Here is a 16,644-nt window from a genome sequence, read left to right as displayed (position 1 = left end):
CTCTTAGTGCTGTTACAGGTGATAGAGCGTATTCTTTTTAAAACACTGTACATATTGGGTCTCTGTCAAATTGAAATCAAGTTCCTATCCCCAGCTTTGCACCATTTTGTCACACCTCACCTACTGCTTTTGACCTATCAATTTGCAGTACCAAAAAGATACCGTGTCTTATTGGGTCCGCCACATCCAATATGTCAGAGCCACACTCTATTCTCATCCTTTACACCCAAAGATTGAATATAGTCTCACACTCGTAAATATGGAAACAAGTGCGTTGGATCTAAATTAAATTCCATGGACACTTCCTGGAAGGTTTTTATAAGACCTTCATCAATAAATAATTTACAAAGTCACCTTTAGCCCCCCCCCCCCCCCCGATTACCCCACATACTGAAAGAGTGGCCCTGGATTTTTAGTAGAAAATGTTTATTGCCCATGATTGGCAAAAACTAGGAAATAGGCGGCTTCAATTTAAGTCTGGTGCAGAGATATCTCCAAGTTTGGATCAGTGGTGTAACCAAGGAACTCTTTCAGATATGCAGGTAATATGGCCAATGAAGAATGTAAAACAAAGCCAGGACTAAGTACGGATAGGAAGTCGGTCTCCAGTGCCAGGGAAGTATACAAGCAAGTTTCCAAGAGTCAATCCGCTACATGTCACAGATTACATACAATATTATATAGCTTCAGATGTACCACCCCTAAACCTAGTTTCCCATTTACCTATTTCATTTACGTAAAGCTATTCTTGGTTTAGCATTCCTCCATAAGTAATCTTGTAGCAATTTTTTCAAACTGTCTCATATCTTTTTTTGATAAACAGCATGGTACTGTGTGGAACATATATAGCCATTTAGGAAAAATGGCCATTTGAAAAAGATTTACACTTCCCGCCAATGAAAAGGGCAAATCCTTCCAATTCTGGAACAAAGTTTTAATGATTCTGATTAAGTTCTGGACATAGACTCTAGATATTTGTGTTGGATCTTTATGTACTGAGATCTCTAAATACATAAATGTGTCCATTACCTACCGCATTGGAAAATTTGTTCCCCATAGGTTGGATACCTAATTCAAAACCAGTAATGCGTCTGACTTTTCAAAATGTAATTTCAGGCCTGCTAAAGGACCATACTCGGAGAACTCCTCCATGAGGGGCATCGAGAGACGTTACCAGATTCACTAGATGCAAGAGGGTATCAGCAGAAACTGCCAGCTTAAAATGGCGCAATGTAGCTCTTTATAGCATTTAGTAACTGAGCCCACCCCCCAACATTCCATACCACTCAACAGATTCCCACACTTGTCATTCACATGATCCCAAGAACATCCAGCCTCTGCAAGAGACTTTCTTCTATATAACTGGTTCAGGCTGCCCAGCCTAGGTCCCAACCACTTCACAAAAAAAAAAAAAAAAATTTAACTCAGGAGTACAGTAAAGGCTTTGCAACTTAATAATGTAGCCTTGTCCATGAAAAACCTTCCCTCCCTCCACTCCCACCCCTTCCTGCTTCCTCCCCAGTCGTCCCATATAACCATAACCCTGAAAATAAGCGTTCACTCCCACATGAGCTCCAAGAGTCACGTATTAATTTTTTTGGGGCTCCACTCCCTGGTTATGTACAAACTCTCTCAGCAGGAAGAGAAAAAGGTAAAAATAAAGTCCAATGCTGGACCAAAGTCCACTCAACTGCCTTTTTCTCTACAGTAGCAAATATGAATATATATTGGAGAAATTACTTACCTGATAATTTCGTTTTCCTTAGTGTAGACAGATGGACTCAGGACCAATGGGTATAGTGTACTCCTGATAGCAGTTGGAGACGGATCAGATTTCAATCTGACGTCAGCACCTGGTACATATACCCCCTGCAGGAAGTGCAGCACTTCAGTATTTTCCTCGAAAAGCAATTGTGGATATATGTATGACTGAATAATTTGAATAACTTGATTAACTTTATAACTTTGATAACTTGATTAATTTGAACTGGTTGAATTGGTTATAGCTGGAGACCGCCAGTGCCCTTAACCGAGAAATGTCGACACCCAGTAGGATGGGTGTCCACGTTGGAGGAAAGCATGGCTTACCCGTGAATCACTCGCTCTCAGGGATGTCACTCGAGGATTCCATGAATAACGGCAGCCGTGGGTGGGATGCTGAGTCCATCTGTCTACACTAAGGAAAACGACATTATCAGGTAAGTAATTTCTCTATTTCCTAGTGTGTAGCAGATGGACTCAGGACCAATGGGATGTATAAAAGCTACTCCCGAACCGGATGGGAGGCTGCCCGTGGCCCACTTAGTACTGCCCTTGCAAATGCTGTGTCCTCTCGAGCCTGAACATCCAGGCGGTAAAACCTGGAGAAGGTGTGGATGGAGGACCATGTCACCGCCTGACAGATCTCGGCGGGTGACATCTTGGTTTCTGCCCAGGACACTGCCTGGGCTCTAGTGGAATGGGCCTTTACTTGTAAAGGCGGTGGCTTGCCTTCTACGTAGGCCAACTTGACGACTTCTTTGATCCAGCGGGCTATGGTTGATTGCGAGTCCACTTCCCCTTGCTTCTTCTCACCTTGAAGGACGAATAGATGGTCCGTCTTTCGTATGGATTCTGACCTTTCCAGGTATCGGACTAGGAGTCTGCCGACGTTGAGGTGGCGTAGACTGCGAGACTCTTCCGAATTCTTATGCTCATCTGGCGATGGTAGCGAGATGGTTTGGTTGAGATGGAAGTGAGAAAACACTTTGGGGAGGAAGGATGGGACCGTGCGTAACTGGATGGTTCCCGGGGTGAGAGTCTGAGGAACGGCTCCCTGCAGGACTGTGCTTGTAGCTCGGAGATACGACGGGCCGAACAGACTGCGACCAGGAAGGCTGTCTTCAATGTTAATAGTCGGAGAGACAGGCAGCGAAGAGGTCTGAAGGGGGCTCCTGCTAAGAAATCTAGGACCAGGTTGAGGTTCCAAAGAGGCACCGGTCACTTTAGGGGTGGTCGGATTTGCTCGACTCCTTTCAGGAAGCGGGAGACTTCCGGGTGAGAGGCTATGCTGCCACTCTTGCTCTTGGTTCCATAGCATGACAATGCGACTACCTGTACCTTGATGGAGTTGAGAGGCAATCCCTTCAGTAATCCGTTCTGCAGGAATTCCAAAATCGCAGGAATTTTGGCTGAGCGTGGAAAGATGTCACAGTCCTCACACCAGGCTTCAAATACTCTCCAAATCCTTATGTATGTTAGGGATGTGGAGAACTTGCGTGCTCGGAGCAGGGTGTCAATTACTGCCCCCGAGTATCTGCTCTTCCTCAGGCGAGTCCTCTCAATGGGCAGACCGCCTATATTGTTGTCAATTAAGGTATTGACTGATTTGTCTCGGAGTCTGTGACCGAACCGTAGGCAGGCTAGTCTGACTGCCCGGGCTTCTAGGCAATTGATGTTCCATCCCGACTCTTCTTTGTTCCATTGCCCCTGGGCTGTTAGCTCCTGGCAGTGTGCTCCCCATCCTCGTAGGCTGGTGTCTGTGGTGAGCAGGATCCAGGCTGGTGAAGATAGTCTCACTCCCTGGCTCAGATGGCCTTCTTGTAGCCACCATACGTGTAGTTCTGGGACAGCGGATTCCATCGTGATAGTAGTGAGCACGGTAGGGGTCTCATGGGAGCTCTTGCCCATGGCACTACTTCCAGTGTGGATGGCCATGAGGCTGAGGACTTGGAGGTAGTCCCATGCCGTGGGGCGAAGCTCGCTCAAAACTGATGACCCAGTTGCGAATCCTGTTGATTTCCTTCTGTGTCAGGATGACCTTGTCTTGTTTGGTGTCGAACCGGACTCCCAAGTATTCTAGAGAGATTGGGAGGGCTACAGACAGCTCTTGTTTGTGTTGACCACCCACCCGAGGCTCTCCAGTAGAGTTTTGACTCTGTTGGTCGCCTGGTGGCTTTCCTCTGGGGACTTCCCCCTAATCAGCCAATCGTCTAGATAAGGGTGTACGAGGATTCCTTCCTTCCTCAGTGTTGCTGCCCCTACCACCATGATCTTGGTGAACGTCCGGGGTGCTGTGGCTAACCCGAATGGTAGTGCCCGGAACTGGTAGTAACGGTCCAGGATCGTGAAGTGTAGAAAATGCTGATGCACTCTTGATGGATCGGGATGAGTAGGTAGGTTTCCGACAGATCCAGGGATGTGAGGAACTCTTCCGGTTGTATCGCCCTTATTACAGAGTGTAGGGTTTCCATGCGGAAGCGAGGAATTTTCAGGTGGTGGTTGACCGACTTGAGGTCCAGAATGGGCCTGAAATGTTTTCTTTCTTGGGAACGATAAAATAAATGGAATAATGTCCAGTATTTATTTGTTGTGTGGGCACCGCTGTTATAGCCTCTAAGGCTAGCAATCTGGTCAGTGTAGCTTCCACTGCCATCCTCTTGGAAGGGTCGTGGCAGGTGGATTCCACAAACTTGTCCGGAGGGAGGTGGTGGAAATCCAGGTAATATCCCTCTCGAATGATGGCTAGGACCCATTGTCCGAAGTTATCTCAATCCATCTTTGGTAGAATAGGTTAAGTCTGCCCCCTATGGCTTCTTCTTTTGGACGGGTCGGCTGATTTTCATTGTGGGGTGCGGCTGGGGCCTGGGCCTGAGCTGGCTCCCCTTTTGTTGTGCTTGCCCCGAAAGGACTGGCTCCTGCCTTCGGGGCAAGCCGCTTGATATGTGCTTCTATATGGGTTGAAGCGCTGTGATCCTCTGCCCCTGGAGGTTCGAGGGAAGGGTTGCTGGTTTCTCTTATTCCGTTCTCCGGTAGCCACGGCAGTGGGGATTCGTCCCATTTGTTGGCTAGTTTCTCTAGTTCACTTCCGAACAGGAGGGTTCCCTTGAAGGGCATCCTTGTGAGTCTGGTTTTGGAGGATGCGTCGGCCGACCAGCTTTGGAGCCAGAGTTGTCTTCTGGCTGCCACGGCTGATGACACTTCCTCTAGCTGCGGTGCGCACCAGATCAGAAGCGGCATCCGTGAGGAATGATACTGCTGGTTCCAGGGCTTCCCCAGGAATGTTGCTCCTGGTCTGTGATAAGCAGGCGCGTGTCACCACGGCACAGCAGGCCGCGATCTGTAGAGACATAGCGGAGACGTCAAAAGACTGTTTGAGGATGGATTCCCAGACGCCTGTCCTGAGCATCCTTGAGTGCTGCTCCTCCCTCCACTAGGATGGTAGTGCGCTTCAAACCACGCAGACCATGGCGTCCACTTTCGGACATGCCAGGAGATTTTTGGCATGGCTGCCAAGGCATGCCCCCCCTTTGAACGTAGTCTCCGGGGCATCCCATTCCGGGTCAATTAGCTGCTGGATGGCTTGTAATAGTGGGAAATGACGGGAGGTCTGATGGAGTCCCACTAGTAGGGGATTCGTCTTAGGTTCCCCCGAGGCACTTGTGCCCGGGATAGCGAGCTCTTTCAAGCTTTGTGTGACCAGGTCTGGAATTTCGTCCTTGGTGAAGAAGCACCTCATGGTTCAGTGTGGGTCTGTCCCCGGAGGGAGTTCCCTTCCTCCAGGGCTTCTGATTCCTCATCTGAGTTGTCAATGTCCCCGAAGGTGGGGCTTCTGGGCGTTGGATATCGCTTTCCCTGGGCATAGAGGGTCCTGGGATGTTGATGTACCCTTGGGGAGGTTTGTGGCTGTATTATCGGAGGCCTCGGTTGTATGTGGACAAAGGTATGCAGGCCTTTGAAGAATTCCACCCAGGAGATAGATGCTGGGTCTAAATTAAGGGGTGCTGTGTCCCTGGGGAGCCCCTTTTGAGAGAGGGTCCCGTTGGGGAGACGCTAGGTCCGGCGTACAGTTCGAGAAGCTGGAACCCTGGGTACCGGCTGGGGATGGCCATGGGCTGGATCCCCCAGGGCCTCTCGCACTGTATACACAGGGCCAAGGCCTCCTCATGCGGACAAGCGTGTCGCTTGTGCGCATTGATACTTGGGCGTGCTACGTTGTGCGCACAAGGTATTTGTGCACATGGCTCGCCTCTGTGCGCATGGATCGGGATGGGGGACAGGGCGGGCAAACAGATTAAAATGAAGACTGCGGACCATGCGGACAATATGGCGACCACCTCGGAGGGTCTCAACGTGGAAGGACCCTTGGATCTGACCGGGGTCTAGCCCTGCTAGGGCAGATCAACCCGGTGGCACTGGTCCCAGCTGGCGACCTGTGAGACTCCTCGAGCTTCAGAGACCGGAGACTTTAAATAGATTTCTACCTTACCTTGTCTCGGCGCTTCCCGGTCTTGTTCCGGGCGGTCTCCGGCTGTGGGGGGGAGAGGGAAATACCTTCATCGCCGTGCTCGAAGTTGCACTCGCTGCCTCTCAGCCTCACCCGATTGTCGGGGGGCTAGGTCCCCGCAAGGTTCGGCCCCCGGACAGAGGCTTACCTCCGAGAGATTGCGGAAATCTCCTCAGGAATTCTCAACTGGGAGAGGGGACCCAATGGGTGTCACCGCAGGAGAGCGGGGCTCATCTGTAGAGGTAAGATTACTTCTTTTTGTTTTCTTTGCTAAATTACTCTAACGCTGTGCAAGCGTGCATAGAGTCCCGAACTGCTATAGAGACTGAAAATACTGAAGAGCTGCACTTCCTGCAGGGGTATATGTACTAGGGCTGACATCAGACTGAAATCTGATCCGTCTCCAACTGCTATCAGGAGTACACTATACCCACTGGTCCTGAGTCCATCTGCTACACGCTAGGAAATACTAGTTTCACTGCAAATACAGAACCCAAAATGGAAAAACCATCTACAATGCAGAATTTAAAATTAAGTATTAATATTCTTTGTTCTCTTGGACCTCCCACCACGGGTCTAGCCGTGTGTTCAAAAAAGTTTGGGCCTTCATCGATGACTCAAATGTGTGTGGCATTCTGATAAGTCACTTTTAACCTGGCTGGAAATTGCAGGGTAAATTTTATTTTATGCTCTATCAGCTTAAAGCAAATTGGAGCAAAGGTCTTACAGCATGCAGAGTAGTACACAAAAAGGAGCACACTATTCCCTTTATAATCCAATCGCTTCATGCTCCTATGTTGTGGTACTTTATCTTTACGGTGGTAATTAAGAACTTAGCGATCACAGAACTAGGTTCCTTGGTCTGAAATTTTAACCTCCAGCTGACATGCTCGCTTGAGAAGATTACAACTGGCCTCACAAGACATAAGCTGATTCCTCAAATAGCCTGTTCCCAACCCTTGAATAGCTTTAAAACCTGAACAAGATTTTTTTTTTTTTTTTAAACCCTTTGTGTGACAGTCAGTCAATGAAGGTCCTTCAAAACAGAAGTCATACTGTCACCAAATTTTGCTCCAGTCACTACATGTACAGCTGTATTCTGAACCAGTACATGTATTTTTTTGAAAGCTGACAATCAAGCTTTGTAACCAGTTAAGACCTTCACATCTACTGCACATACTATTAACCACCATAGTATTCCCAAGAGAAGGTCTGTAGAGATTTTCCAGCATTAAGGAAAAATCCCTTTCTCTGGCTCCCTTAAGTGCAATGACAACCACAGGCCAGTCTGCCTTAGCACAGACAGCATTCCCAAGTCTCAAACCTCTTGTATGAGCAAGCTGCTCCCTGCTCTGCAAGAAACCTGCACACGCAATGTGCCTTCAGTCCTACCTACTGCAGCAATAATCTTAGCAAATGTGACAAGTTTAACACTAAGATGTGCTGTTCCAGTTCTGCTAATTACCCATGGTCTTCCAGTCCTCATCGTGCTGCTGTCAGGCTGCTGGAAAGCACTGCATTGTCTGGACTGGGCTGAGACTGCTCCTTCACTATGGGGTCTGTAAATGAAAAACAAAGTGAAACATAAGCAACACTTAAAAGGTGAATTTTCAAAAGTTGTGTGTGTAAAAATAGCACTTATGCATGTAAAATAGCATATTTGCTATCTAATTGAACCGGATATATAACACTTTTTAAACTTATTCGGCTATCTGACTTAGCTGGATAAGTAGCATTTTAAGACTTGTCTAAATAGTGCTTTTTCAGCCTGATAAGTCCGAAAAGTGCTACAAGTAGTGCTTTTCAGACTTATCAGGCTAAGTACAACTGGGCCAGTAATCAATCAGGCTGGCCAGTGGTCAGCCTTGCTCAGCTCTCTTGCCCCTGCAGCCCAAGAAATGAGAGGCAGGCGGGACAATCAGTCAAGAGGCAGTGTTAGGTGGGAGGATATATGAGCCAATAAGATTGGGCACCCATCTCTGCCAATGTGCCTGGAGGAGTGCAGGTCCTCTGAGTGGCAAACACAGCAGAGTTGCTCATGAAGGATAGCAGAAGGAGACAGCAGGAGCAGGGCAGCGTGGGAAGGACCAGGCCTGCTTTGTTGTCCTGGGCCATCCATTGGAGGCTAGAGCACTCAATGTGGAGTACACCCTCATTGGCCCCCCCCCCCCCCTCTTCCACAGTTTCACATCTTTCACCTTTCTTGTTGTGACACTGCTGGCACAGCACTAAAAGACTCTAAGCCAAGCTGCTGTGGCACTAGGTAAGCTATTCTGTAGTCTCTGTTCTTTGCCTACTTAAAACTATTTGGGTAGGTTCCACCATAGATCACAGTACTAAGTTGCTAAGTCCTATGATAGAATTTGTTTCCCTGCAGTGTGGAGCTAGTACAGTCCCAGCCTCTCTGGCTATCTCATGTGCCTTTTCTGGGGATATCAGCTCAGTAAGGACCAGCTATGGCCAGACAGGGGATGGAGGTTAGAGAGCAGCCCAGAGTGGGGAGGGGAGAAAGATTCTTGGACAGGAGAGTGGGGCCTCAAAGAATGGATTTGAGGGGGGGAGGGGGTTTGACTGCAGAAAGCAAAATTGCTTACCTTGTAATAGGTGTTATCTCAGGACAAGCAGGATGATAGTCCTCAGATATGGGTGATTAGCAAGCTACAGGTCGAGTCATTCTTATATTATACCAAGAGCATACAACCTGTGCAATGAGCACAACTGGTGTACTGCTGGAAAGAATGAGGCAGCCTGAAATCATAGCAGGATGGATGTAGAAGGAGTTGGTGTTATACTGGAAATAAGTTCTTTAAGACAGATTCTCCAAAGACTGAATCTTGTTGTCCTTCTTTATCCAAACAGTAATGGGCTGCAAAGGTGTGAAGGGAACTCCATGTTGCAGCTTTACATATGTCAAGAACTGGCACTGAACGATAGTGTGCTACTGATGTAGACATAGCCCTTACTGAATGTGCTTTTACTCGCCCCTGGAGAGGAATGTTTGCTTTTTCATAACAGAATTCAATACAGTCTGCGAGCCAGTTGGAGAGAGTGTTTTTCTACGGCAACTCCTGGTTTATTTTTGTCGAAAGAAACAAGAGTTGGGTGGATTTCCTATGGACCGCCGTGCAGTTCAGGTAAAAAGCTAGCGCACGTTTACAGTCCAATGTGTGTAAGACTCTCTCTCCCTGGCGAGAGTGAGGTCTTGGGAAGAACGTAGGCAAGACTATTGACTGACTGATATGAAAGTCTGTTACTACTTTTGGTAAGAATTTGGGGTGAGTGCGAAGGACTACTCTGTCATGCAGGAACCTTGTGTAAGGTGAGTATGTGATGAGAGCTTGCAACTCACTAACTCTTCTAGCCGATGTAATGGCTACTAAGAAAAGCACTTTCCATGTAAGGAATTTTTCTTCACAAGAGTGTAGAGGCTTGAACGGTGAGCGCATGAGCCTTGTTAGTACTAAATTCAAGTCCCATTCAGTGACCGGTGGTCGAATGGGAGGCTTAAGGTGAAGTAAGCCCCTCATGAACCTACTTACTAGGGGTTGTACTGTTATTGGGGCATCCCCTATTCCCTTGTGGTATGCCGCTATGGCGCTTAGGTGAACCCTTACAGAGGATGTCTGGAGACCAGAATCCGACAGGTGGTATAGGTAATCTAGTAAAGAAGAAATGGGGCAGGAGAAAGGTTCTATATCCTTTTGTGTGCACCATCTTGTAAATCTAGTCCACTTAAAGTGGTACGATTTACGTGTGGAAGGCTTTCGTGAGGCTACTAGAACTTGAGAGACTTGTGCTGAAAGATTAAGTGGTTGGAGAATTAAGCTTTCAACATCCAAGCTGTTAGAGCAAGAGTTGTCAGGTTGGGATGACGCAACTTGCCCTGATTCTGAGTGATGAGAGTGGGCTCTGTGCCCAGATGGATTGGTTGCGAGATTGAGAGGTCGAGGAGTATGGGAAACCATACTTGTTGAGGCCAGTACAGAGCTATGAGGATCATTGTCCCTCTGTCCTGTTGTAGCTTCACGAGAGTTTTCGCTATGAGCGGAATTGGAGGATACGCATATAGAAGACCTGTGTTCCAGGGGCGAGCAAATGCATCCCTGGGGGCTGTTTGTCGACGTCCGTGGAGGGAGCAGAACCTTTCCACTTTGTGGTTCAGTGTGAACACAAAGAGGTCTATGGTTGGGCGACCCCAGCGTTGAAAGATTTTGCTCGCTACACGTGGGTCCAGCGACCATTCGTGGGGATTGAAATGTCAACTGAGATAGTCCGCTAGGATGTTTTTGATGCCCGCCAGATAAATTGCTCGGAGATGTATGGAATGCTCTAGAGCCCAAGCCCAAATCTGTACTGCTTCCTGGCAGAGCAGATAAGGGCCTGTGCCTCCTTGTTTGCCGATATCACATTGCTACTGTGTTGTCTGTTTGTATCAGCACAGTCTTGTTTGAGAGGCAGTCTTTGAAGGCATAAAGGGCATCTCTCATCGCTCGAAGTTCCAAGAAGTTGATTTGATACTGTTTTTCAAGCGTAGTCCACGTCCCTTGTGTTTGAAGGTTGCTGACGTGAGCTCCCCATCCAAGGTTGGAGGCATCTGTAGTCAGGATGACTTGCGGATTTGCCTGTTGGAATGGGAGACCAGCTTTCAATGCTGTTTGATTTGTCCACCAGTGGAGCGATAGACGTAACTGGTCGGTGATTTGAATTGTGTACGACAGTGGTTGGAAAGCTTGTAGCCATTGAGATTTCAAAGTCCATTGAGTTCTTCTCATGGCTAACTTTGCCATAGGAGTGACACGTATTGTCGAGGCCATGTGTCCTAGGAGAACTAGGATTTGCTGGGTGGATGCGAACTGGTGATGAATTACAATGTTCGCCAATTGTGCCAGATTGTTGGCACGGTCGTTTGGAAGGGAAGCTTTCGCCACTGTGGTGTCGAGGTCTGCTCCGTGAGAAGTTAGACGGCTCGATGTGGGATTTTGGATAACTGATGAGAAATCCCAGAAGGTGCAATAGTGTTATTGTGGTTTTCAGGCAGAGAGAGATCCCTGCCTGGATGGACTTCTGATTAGCCAATCATCTTAGGTATGGAAAAACATGAATGCTGTTTTTTCTTAAATGTGCAGCCACTGCTGCTAGGCATTTTGTGAATACTCGGGAGGGCAGAGGCCAGTCCGAATGGTAGGACGTGATACTGGTAATGATTCTTTCCCCTCTTCGAATCGTAGGTACTTGCGATGTTGTGTGGAAATTGGTATGTGCGCATAAGCGTCTTGAAGATCCAGAGAACAGAGCCAATCTCCCTTTTGAAGTACGAAGGATGGTTCCCAGAGATAACCACCGAAACTTTTCTTTGTGTAGAAATTTGTTGAGATTTCGGAGGTCTAGGATAGGGTGAAGGCCGCCTGTTCTTTGAAATAGAGGGAAATAGTGGGAGTAGAACCCCTTGCCTTGTTGAGACTGGGGCACTGCGTTCGATGGCCCTGGCAGTCAGCAAAGTTAGAGAAGTTCTACTTGGAGTAGAGGTGTGATGAGTATGTTTGACCAAAGTGGAATGGGAGGAGAAGCAGGGGTATGTATTTTAATTTTAGGCTATATCCCCGATTTAGTATGGCTAATACCCATTGGTCTTTTGTGATGAGACTCCATTGGTGTTGGAAATAATGAAGTCGACCTCAGACTGGTAGGGAGGGCGTAGGGTTGAGAAAAAGGCTGCTGTTCTCTTGGCATGGTTTCAAAAACCCGCCGCTGGTCCAGTTTGGGGGTGGTGGCTGGGTCTTTTGTTGCTTCGGCTGACGTGGACGTCCTTCTCTGTGAGGGTCGGTATTACATGCTGAAGAGGCAGGAGGGTAATACCTTCTAGGTCTGTAGAAGGGTCGCCTCGAGTTTCTGCGTGTTTGTCGTCTTAGGGAAGTTGTCTGATCGGCTGGCAATTTTGATAGCTGACAGAGTCTCATGATGGTCTTTCAGCTGAGATACCGTAGCTTGGATCTTTTCCCTGAAAAGATTGTCACCAACACAAGGGAGATCTGCAAGCCTTTCTTGGACTTCCTGCCTGAGGTCCGAAGCCTTAAGCCAGGCCCATCTTCTCGCATTTATTGCAGAGGCAGATAGACGAGTTGATGTTTCGAATACATCATAAGCTGCTCTCACCTCATGTTTGCCAGATTCTAATCCTTTGTCAACTAATGTAGCCAAAGGTAGTTGATGTTGTGGGAGGTTGTCCACAATACCCTGTACTTGTTTCCATAAGTTCTTTTGGTATTGTGTCATATACAGCTGGTATGCTGCAATATGTGCTACCAGCATGGACCCTTGATAGACCTTCTTCCCTAAGGTGTCCAAGGTGTCCCCCTAAGGTGTTGCTCCTTTCCCGGTGGAATAGAGGAATGAGGTTTTACTTCCAAGCCTTCTTCTGAGCAGATTCTACCACTACCGAATGGTGAGGTAGTTGTGGCTTCTGGTACCCTGGAGCATGCTGCACTAAATAAGCGGCATCTGTTCTCCGATTCACTGCTGGGACTGAGCAGGGGTGTTCCCACATTCGTTGTTGCAATTCCAAGAGGACTTGATAGATTGGGATAGCCGTGATTTCTTTCGGCGCATCCACAAACTGCAGTACTTCTAGAGCCTTATGTCTAGTATCTTCCTCTGTGATCAATTCAAATGGAATTGTATCTGCCATTTCTTTGATAAAATTTGTAAATGACAAATCTTCTGGATGGGATTTCTCTCTCTCCTCTGGTGGAGAGGGCTCTGATTGCAGTTCCTCTGACTCTGTGTCAGTGTCAACATCCTTCCAAGGTGTATATTGAGGATAAGGAGAGTCAGTGTCTTCTGGTTGGACATGATGCTTCGATTTAAACACAGCCTTTGTTGGGATGTGTTTTGGCATCGTTGGAAGTGAGGGCATCAATGGGGAATCGATGGAAATAGATGCCTTGTATTCCCCGATGGACCTGGATGGATTGGCATCGATGTGTCTTTGAAAGGTATCGAGGGTGTCTTCGGAACTCGATGAAGCCCCGATGGTCCTGGGGCAGAATCGGAGTCTCCGCCATCCTCCTCCGATGATCTGGGAACCGGAACGGCTGGAGTCACCGGTGGGTGTAACGGCATCGATGGTGTCGATGGAATTGGTGCCGGTGTCGGAGGAAAAGCTCCTATCAAGGCATCGAGTCCATTCAAAGGCTGAAAAATGGACTGGTCCAATGCCGATGCCTGTGTCTGTGCCGGTACCGATGGCACTGTCGGAGGCTGTAGGTTCTTCAGAGCCTCAACGACTGCCTGTTGGACTAAAGTAGTCACTTTCTTCCCTTGACATCGGGACAGTGTCCACTGCTACTGGGGAAGGTACTGCTGGCGCTATTGGCACTTCCATGATGATTCGTGGTGGCACATCCTCTGACACCAAGCCTAGTGGAGAGCACCGCAGTTCTTCGTGTATAGCCGGTGGAGTTGGCTCTATTATACGGACCTTCTTAGGCATCAGCTCGATGGATTTCAATGCCAACGTCGATGGCTTACCATCTCCGGTGGGTTGATGGCGATGCCATTTCTTTTCCCGATGACTTTTCAATGCCAAAGACGATGCTATTGATGATATCGACGGCGCCGGTGACAGACTGTCGTCTGCTCGTGTTTCACCTCGATGTTTAGTTACTGAGGGAGGTGTTACTCTAGGGGACGACGTCGACGATGATGGAATCTTTTTGAATAATTCTTCCATTTTATCCAACTGGGCACGCCTGCCCTTCGGTGTCATCTGGGCACAGGTTGAGCAAGCCCGGACGTCGTGGCCTGATCTCAGGCACAGAACACATACATAATGTGGGTCAGTGATAGACATAGTCCGGTTACAATCCAGACATTTCTTAAACCCTGATGCCATAATAAAGTTATGGCCTAATAACTGTCGATGACCGGCGGGAATAGACAGTGAGGTGACCGGAATCAATCAAAACTATCTGAAAAAATGTACTCACCAAGACCATGTCGAAGGGAGACCCAAATTATGAGAAAAAATGACAAATGTGAATGAAAAGTTTTCTTCCCTGAGAAATGTGAGGGAATTCTTTTTCCAGAGCTCCTGAATTGCTTTGCTACAGCAAGGCGGAGAAAGAGAGACTGAAGGGAGACCCCTGTGGCTGAGAATATCATGCAATGCTGGGTATGCTCAATAGGCCCACAGTGCCAGCCAAAAGTTTCTAGAAACTCTTGACAGAAGTTTTCCGTTCCAGGGCTCCATCTGATGATTTCACCCATATGTGAGGACTATCATCCTGCTTGCCCTGGTATAATGAGGGATTTGTGGACTGATGGGGAGAACTTGAAGGAGAGTGTGGCCACAGGTGGGGAGGGAATGATGACTGGTTGGAGAGATCTGAGGATGGGAGAGCAGGGATTCAGACTGGGGGATTGGGCACAAGCAGGAAGATGGTGATTGGAGGGAGGGAGGACTGAGAATTGGGCAATGAGATGAGGTGAGAAAAATGAATGGGTAAGAGAGAGCAGAAATTCAAGGATTGAATTTGGAGTGAATGGGTGCATATGGCTGAAGCTTCATAGGGCATCTAATACCCCTACCTGGCCCTGACAGGGACATGAATGTCAACATGAAGGGAAATAATCAGTACCTAGTGCATGCTAACCCTGAAACACAGAGAGATGTTTCTGAATATCTTCTAGGAATGTACACTGCTATCAAATGATTACTATCCACTTACAAAAAAAATATTACAGCAATTAGTGCTGCCAAATGTGAACTATCAAGCTGGTGGAGAAAGACATCAGGACCATTGGAAACTGATGTCTGCACTCAACTTGGGTGTATTATTTGGGGAGGCTCATGGCACATAGAAGGGACACCATACAGAAATCTGACTGGATCTGGGGTCCTTAAAGGTGGAGGGAGACTAAATTGGTATAAATGAAAGTATCTCATTGTGTGTGTTATGGAAATATAGCTTCTCAACAGGATTTACAAATTCTCTGCTAAATAATGCGTAGTTGATTTGTAATTTCATGTCCAATACTATTGTGTTTTATATATATCAACTACCGCCTCTTCCACAGAATGCCAGACACTGCCGCCTCCCCACTGGAATTCTTCCCCATCCCTTCAGTATATATATTGTATATCATACTCCCCAGGTCACTTTGAGGGCTTGACTATATTTGAGGTGCATTGTCATATGATTTTTATTATTCACATAGTAAATTTTCTGTACCTCATTTGTATAATGAACAAGATTGATTTGCAAAAACTGCAGCATCTTTCAATATTTTGTTTAATGCACATTCAAACTTGGTTTGCATTAACTTTTAAATATTTCTTTAAATTATTTATATACCTTTTTACAATAAAGTGTTGGTCAAAGTGGTTTACAATACAAATAAAAATAAATGAAATTGTTTAAGAAGGAAAATACATACATAAAATCGTAAATTAAAAATTAAAAGAAAATAGAAATAAAAGAAAAGAAAATTCTTAAAATGAAGATGAGAAGAGTGTTGGTAATGTCTGAGCAACATGTGTAAAGTGAAAGGCAAAATGTGTACTGTGGATGGGATGTTGAATGCTTTTAAGAAGAGATGTGTTTTTAATGATTTTTTTAAATTCCCTTAGCGCTTGTAATTTGACGGTTAAAATGCCAAGGTTTAGGAGGGAATATAGTCTCAATGTAGTCTGATGCCCATAAGATTATTTGTCTCTAGGAGCAGTGGTGGATATTGTGCAGGTTATTGCTCTGGAAAATGTATTTATTAACCTTATGTATTTGTGCCATTGTTTTGATGTTTATCTGTTATGGCCAAACTTTAAATTATAAAAAAAACAAACAAAAAAACAAACAAAAAAAACCACCTCAGCTTTGAGTGAGCTGTGGGTAAGACTGCTCTAAATAGGGTTTCTAAGAGTGAAGGTATTGGCTTGACAGGTCTAAAACCCCACTAGAAGCACTAAGCCAGAGCTTCCTAAACCTGCCTTGGCAATGCCACAAGCCAGTGGTGTTTTCAGGATATCCACAATGAATATATTTATTTAACATTTTTCTATACCGAACTTCATGACAAGATTCATATCAGACCGGTTTACATGGAACTTAGGGACTAACTAACATAACCAAATAACAGGAAGGCCGAAGCGCAGTTACAAATAACAGGGAGATAGAACTTGGGGGCTAGAGTAGCCTGGGAATAAAAGGATAGCAAAAAACTAGAGGATGAGAACTTATGTCTATACTGTGGCTGGAGCGGGCATCTGGCCAGTTGAGAAGCATCTGGTTCAGTTATGTTGAAATGTTCAAGCTTAAGGGAAGGCTTGGAGGAAAAGCCAGGTTTTGAGGTTTTTTCGGAAGGTTAGCAGGCAGGGTTCTCAT

The 16,644-nt window shown here is 46.7% G+C and overlaps 1 protein-coding gene across 3 annotated transcripts in view; it reads right to left on the bottom strand.

Moving 5' to 3' along the window:
* Window positions 1-16,644, bottom strand: part of CSNK2A2 (casein kinase 2 alpha 2) — a 255,941-nt gene that overhangs the window by 17,899 nt on the left and 221,398 nt on the right. For all 3 annotated transcript variants that reach the window (XM_029609255.1, XM_029609253.1, XM_029609254.1), the window contains one exon: window positions 7,731-7,824. In XM_029609255.1, the coding sequence (XP_029465115.1) occupies window positions 7,748-7,824 (77 nt within the window). In that variant the 3' untranslated portion in view covers window positions 7,731-7,747. The remainder of the gene's footprint in view (window positions 1-7,730; window positions 7,825-16,644) is intronic.

This window comes from Rhinatrema bivittatum, chromosome 7 (genome assembly GCF_901001135.1).
Source record: "Rhinatrema bivittatum chromosome 7, aRhiBiv1.1, whole genome shotgun sequence".
Taxonomy (NCBI): domain Eukaryota; kingdom Metazoa; phylum Chordata; class Amphibia; order Gymnophiona; family Rhinatrematidae; genus Rhinatrema; species Rhinatrema bivittatum.
Note: the sequence above shows the minus strand (reverse complement) of the source record. Positions and strands in the feature narration are given on the sequence as shown.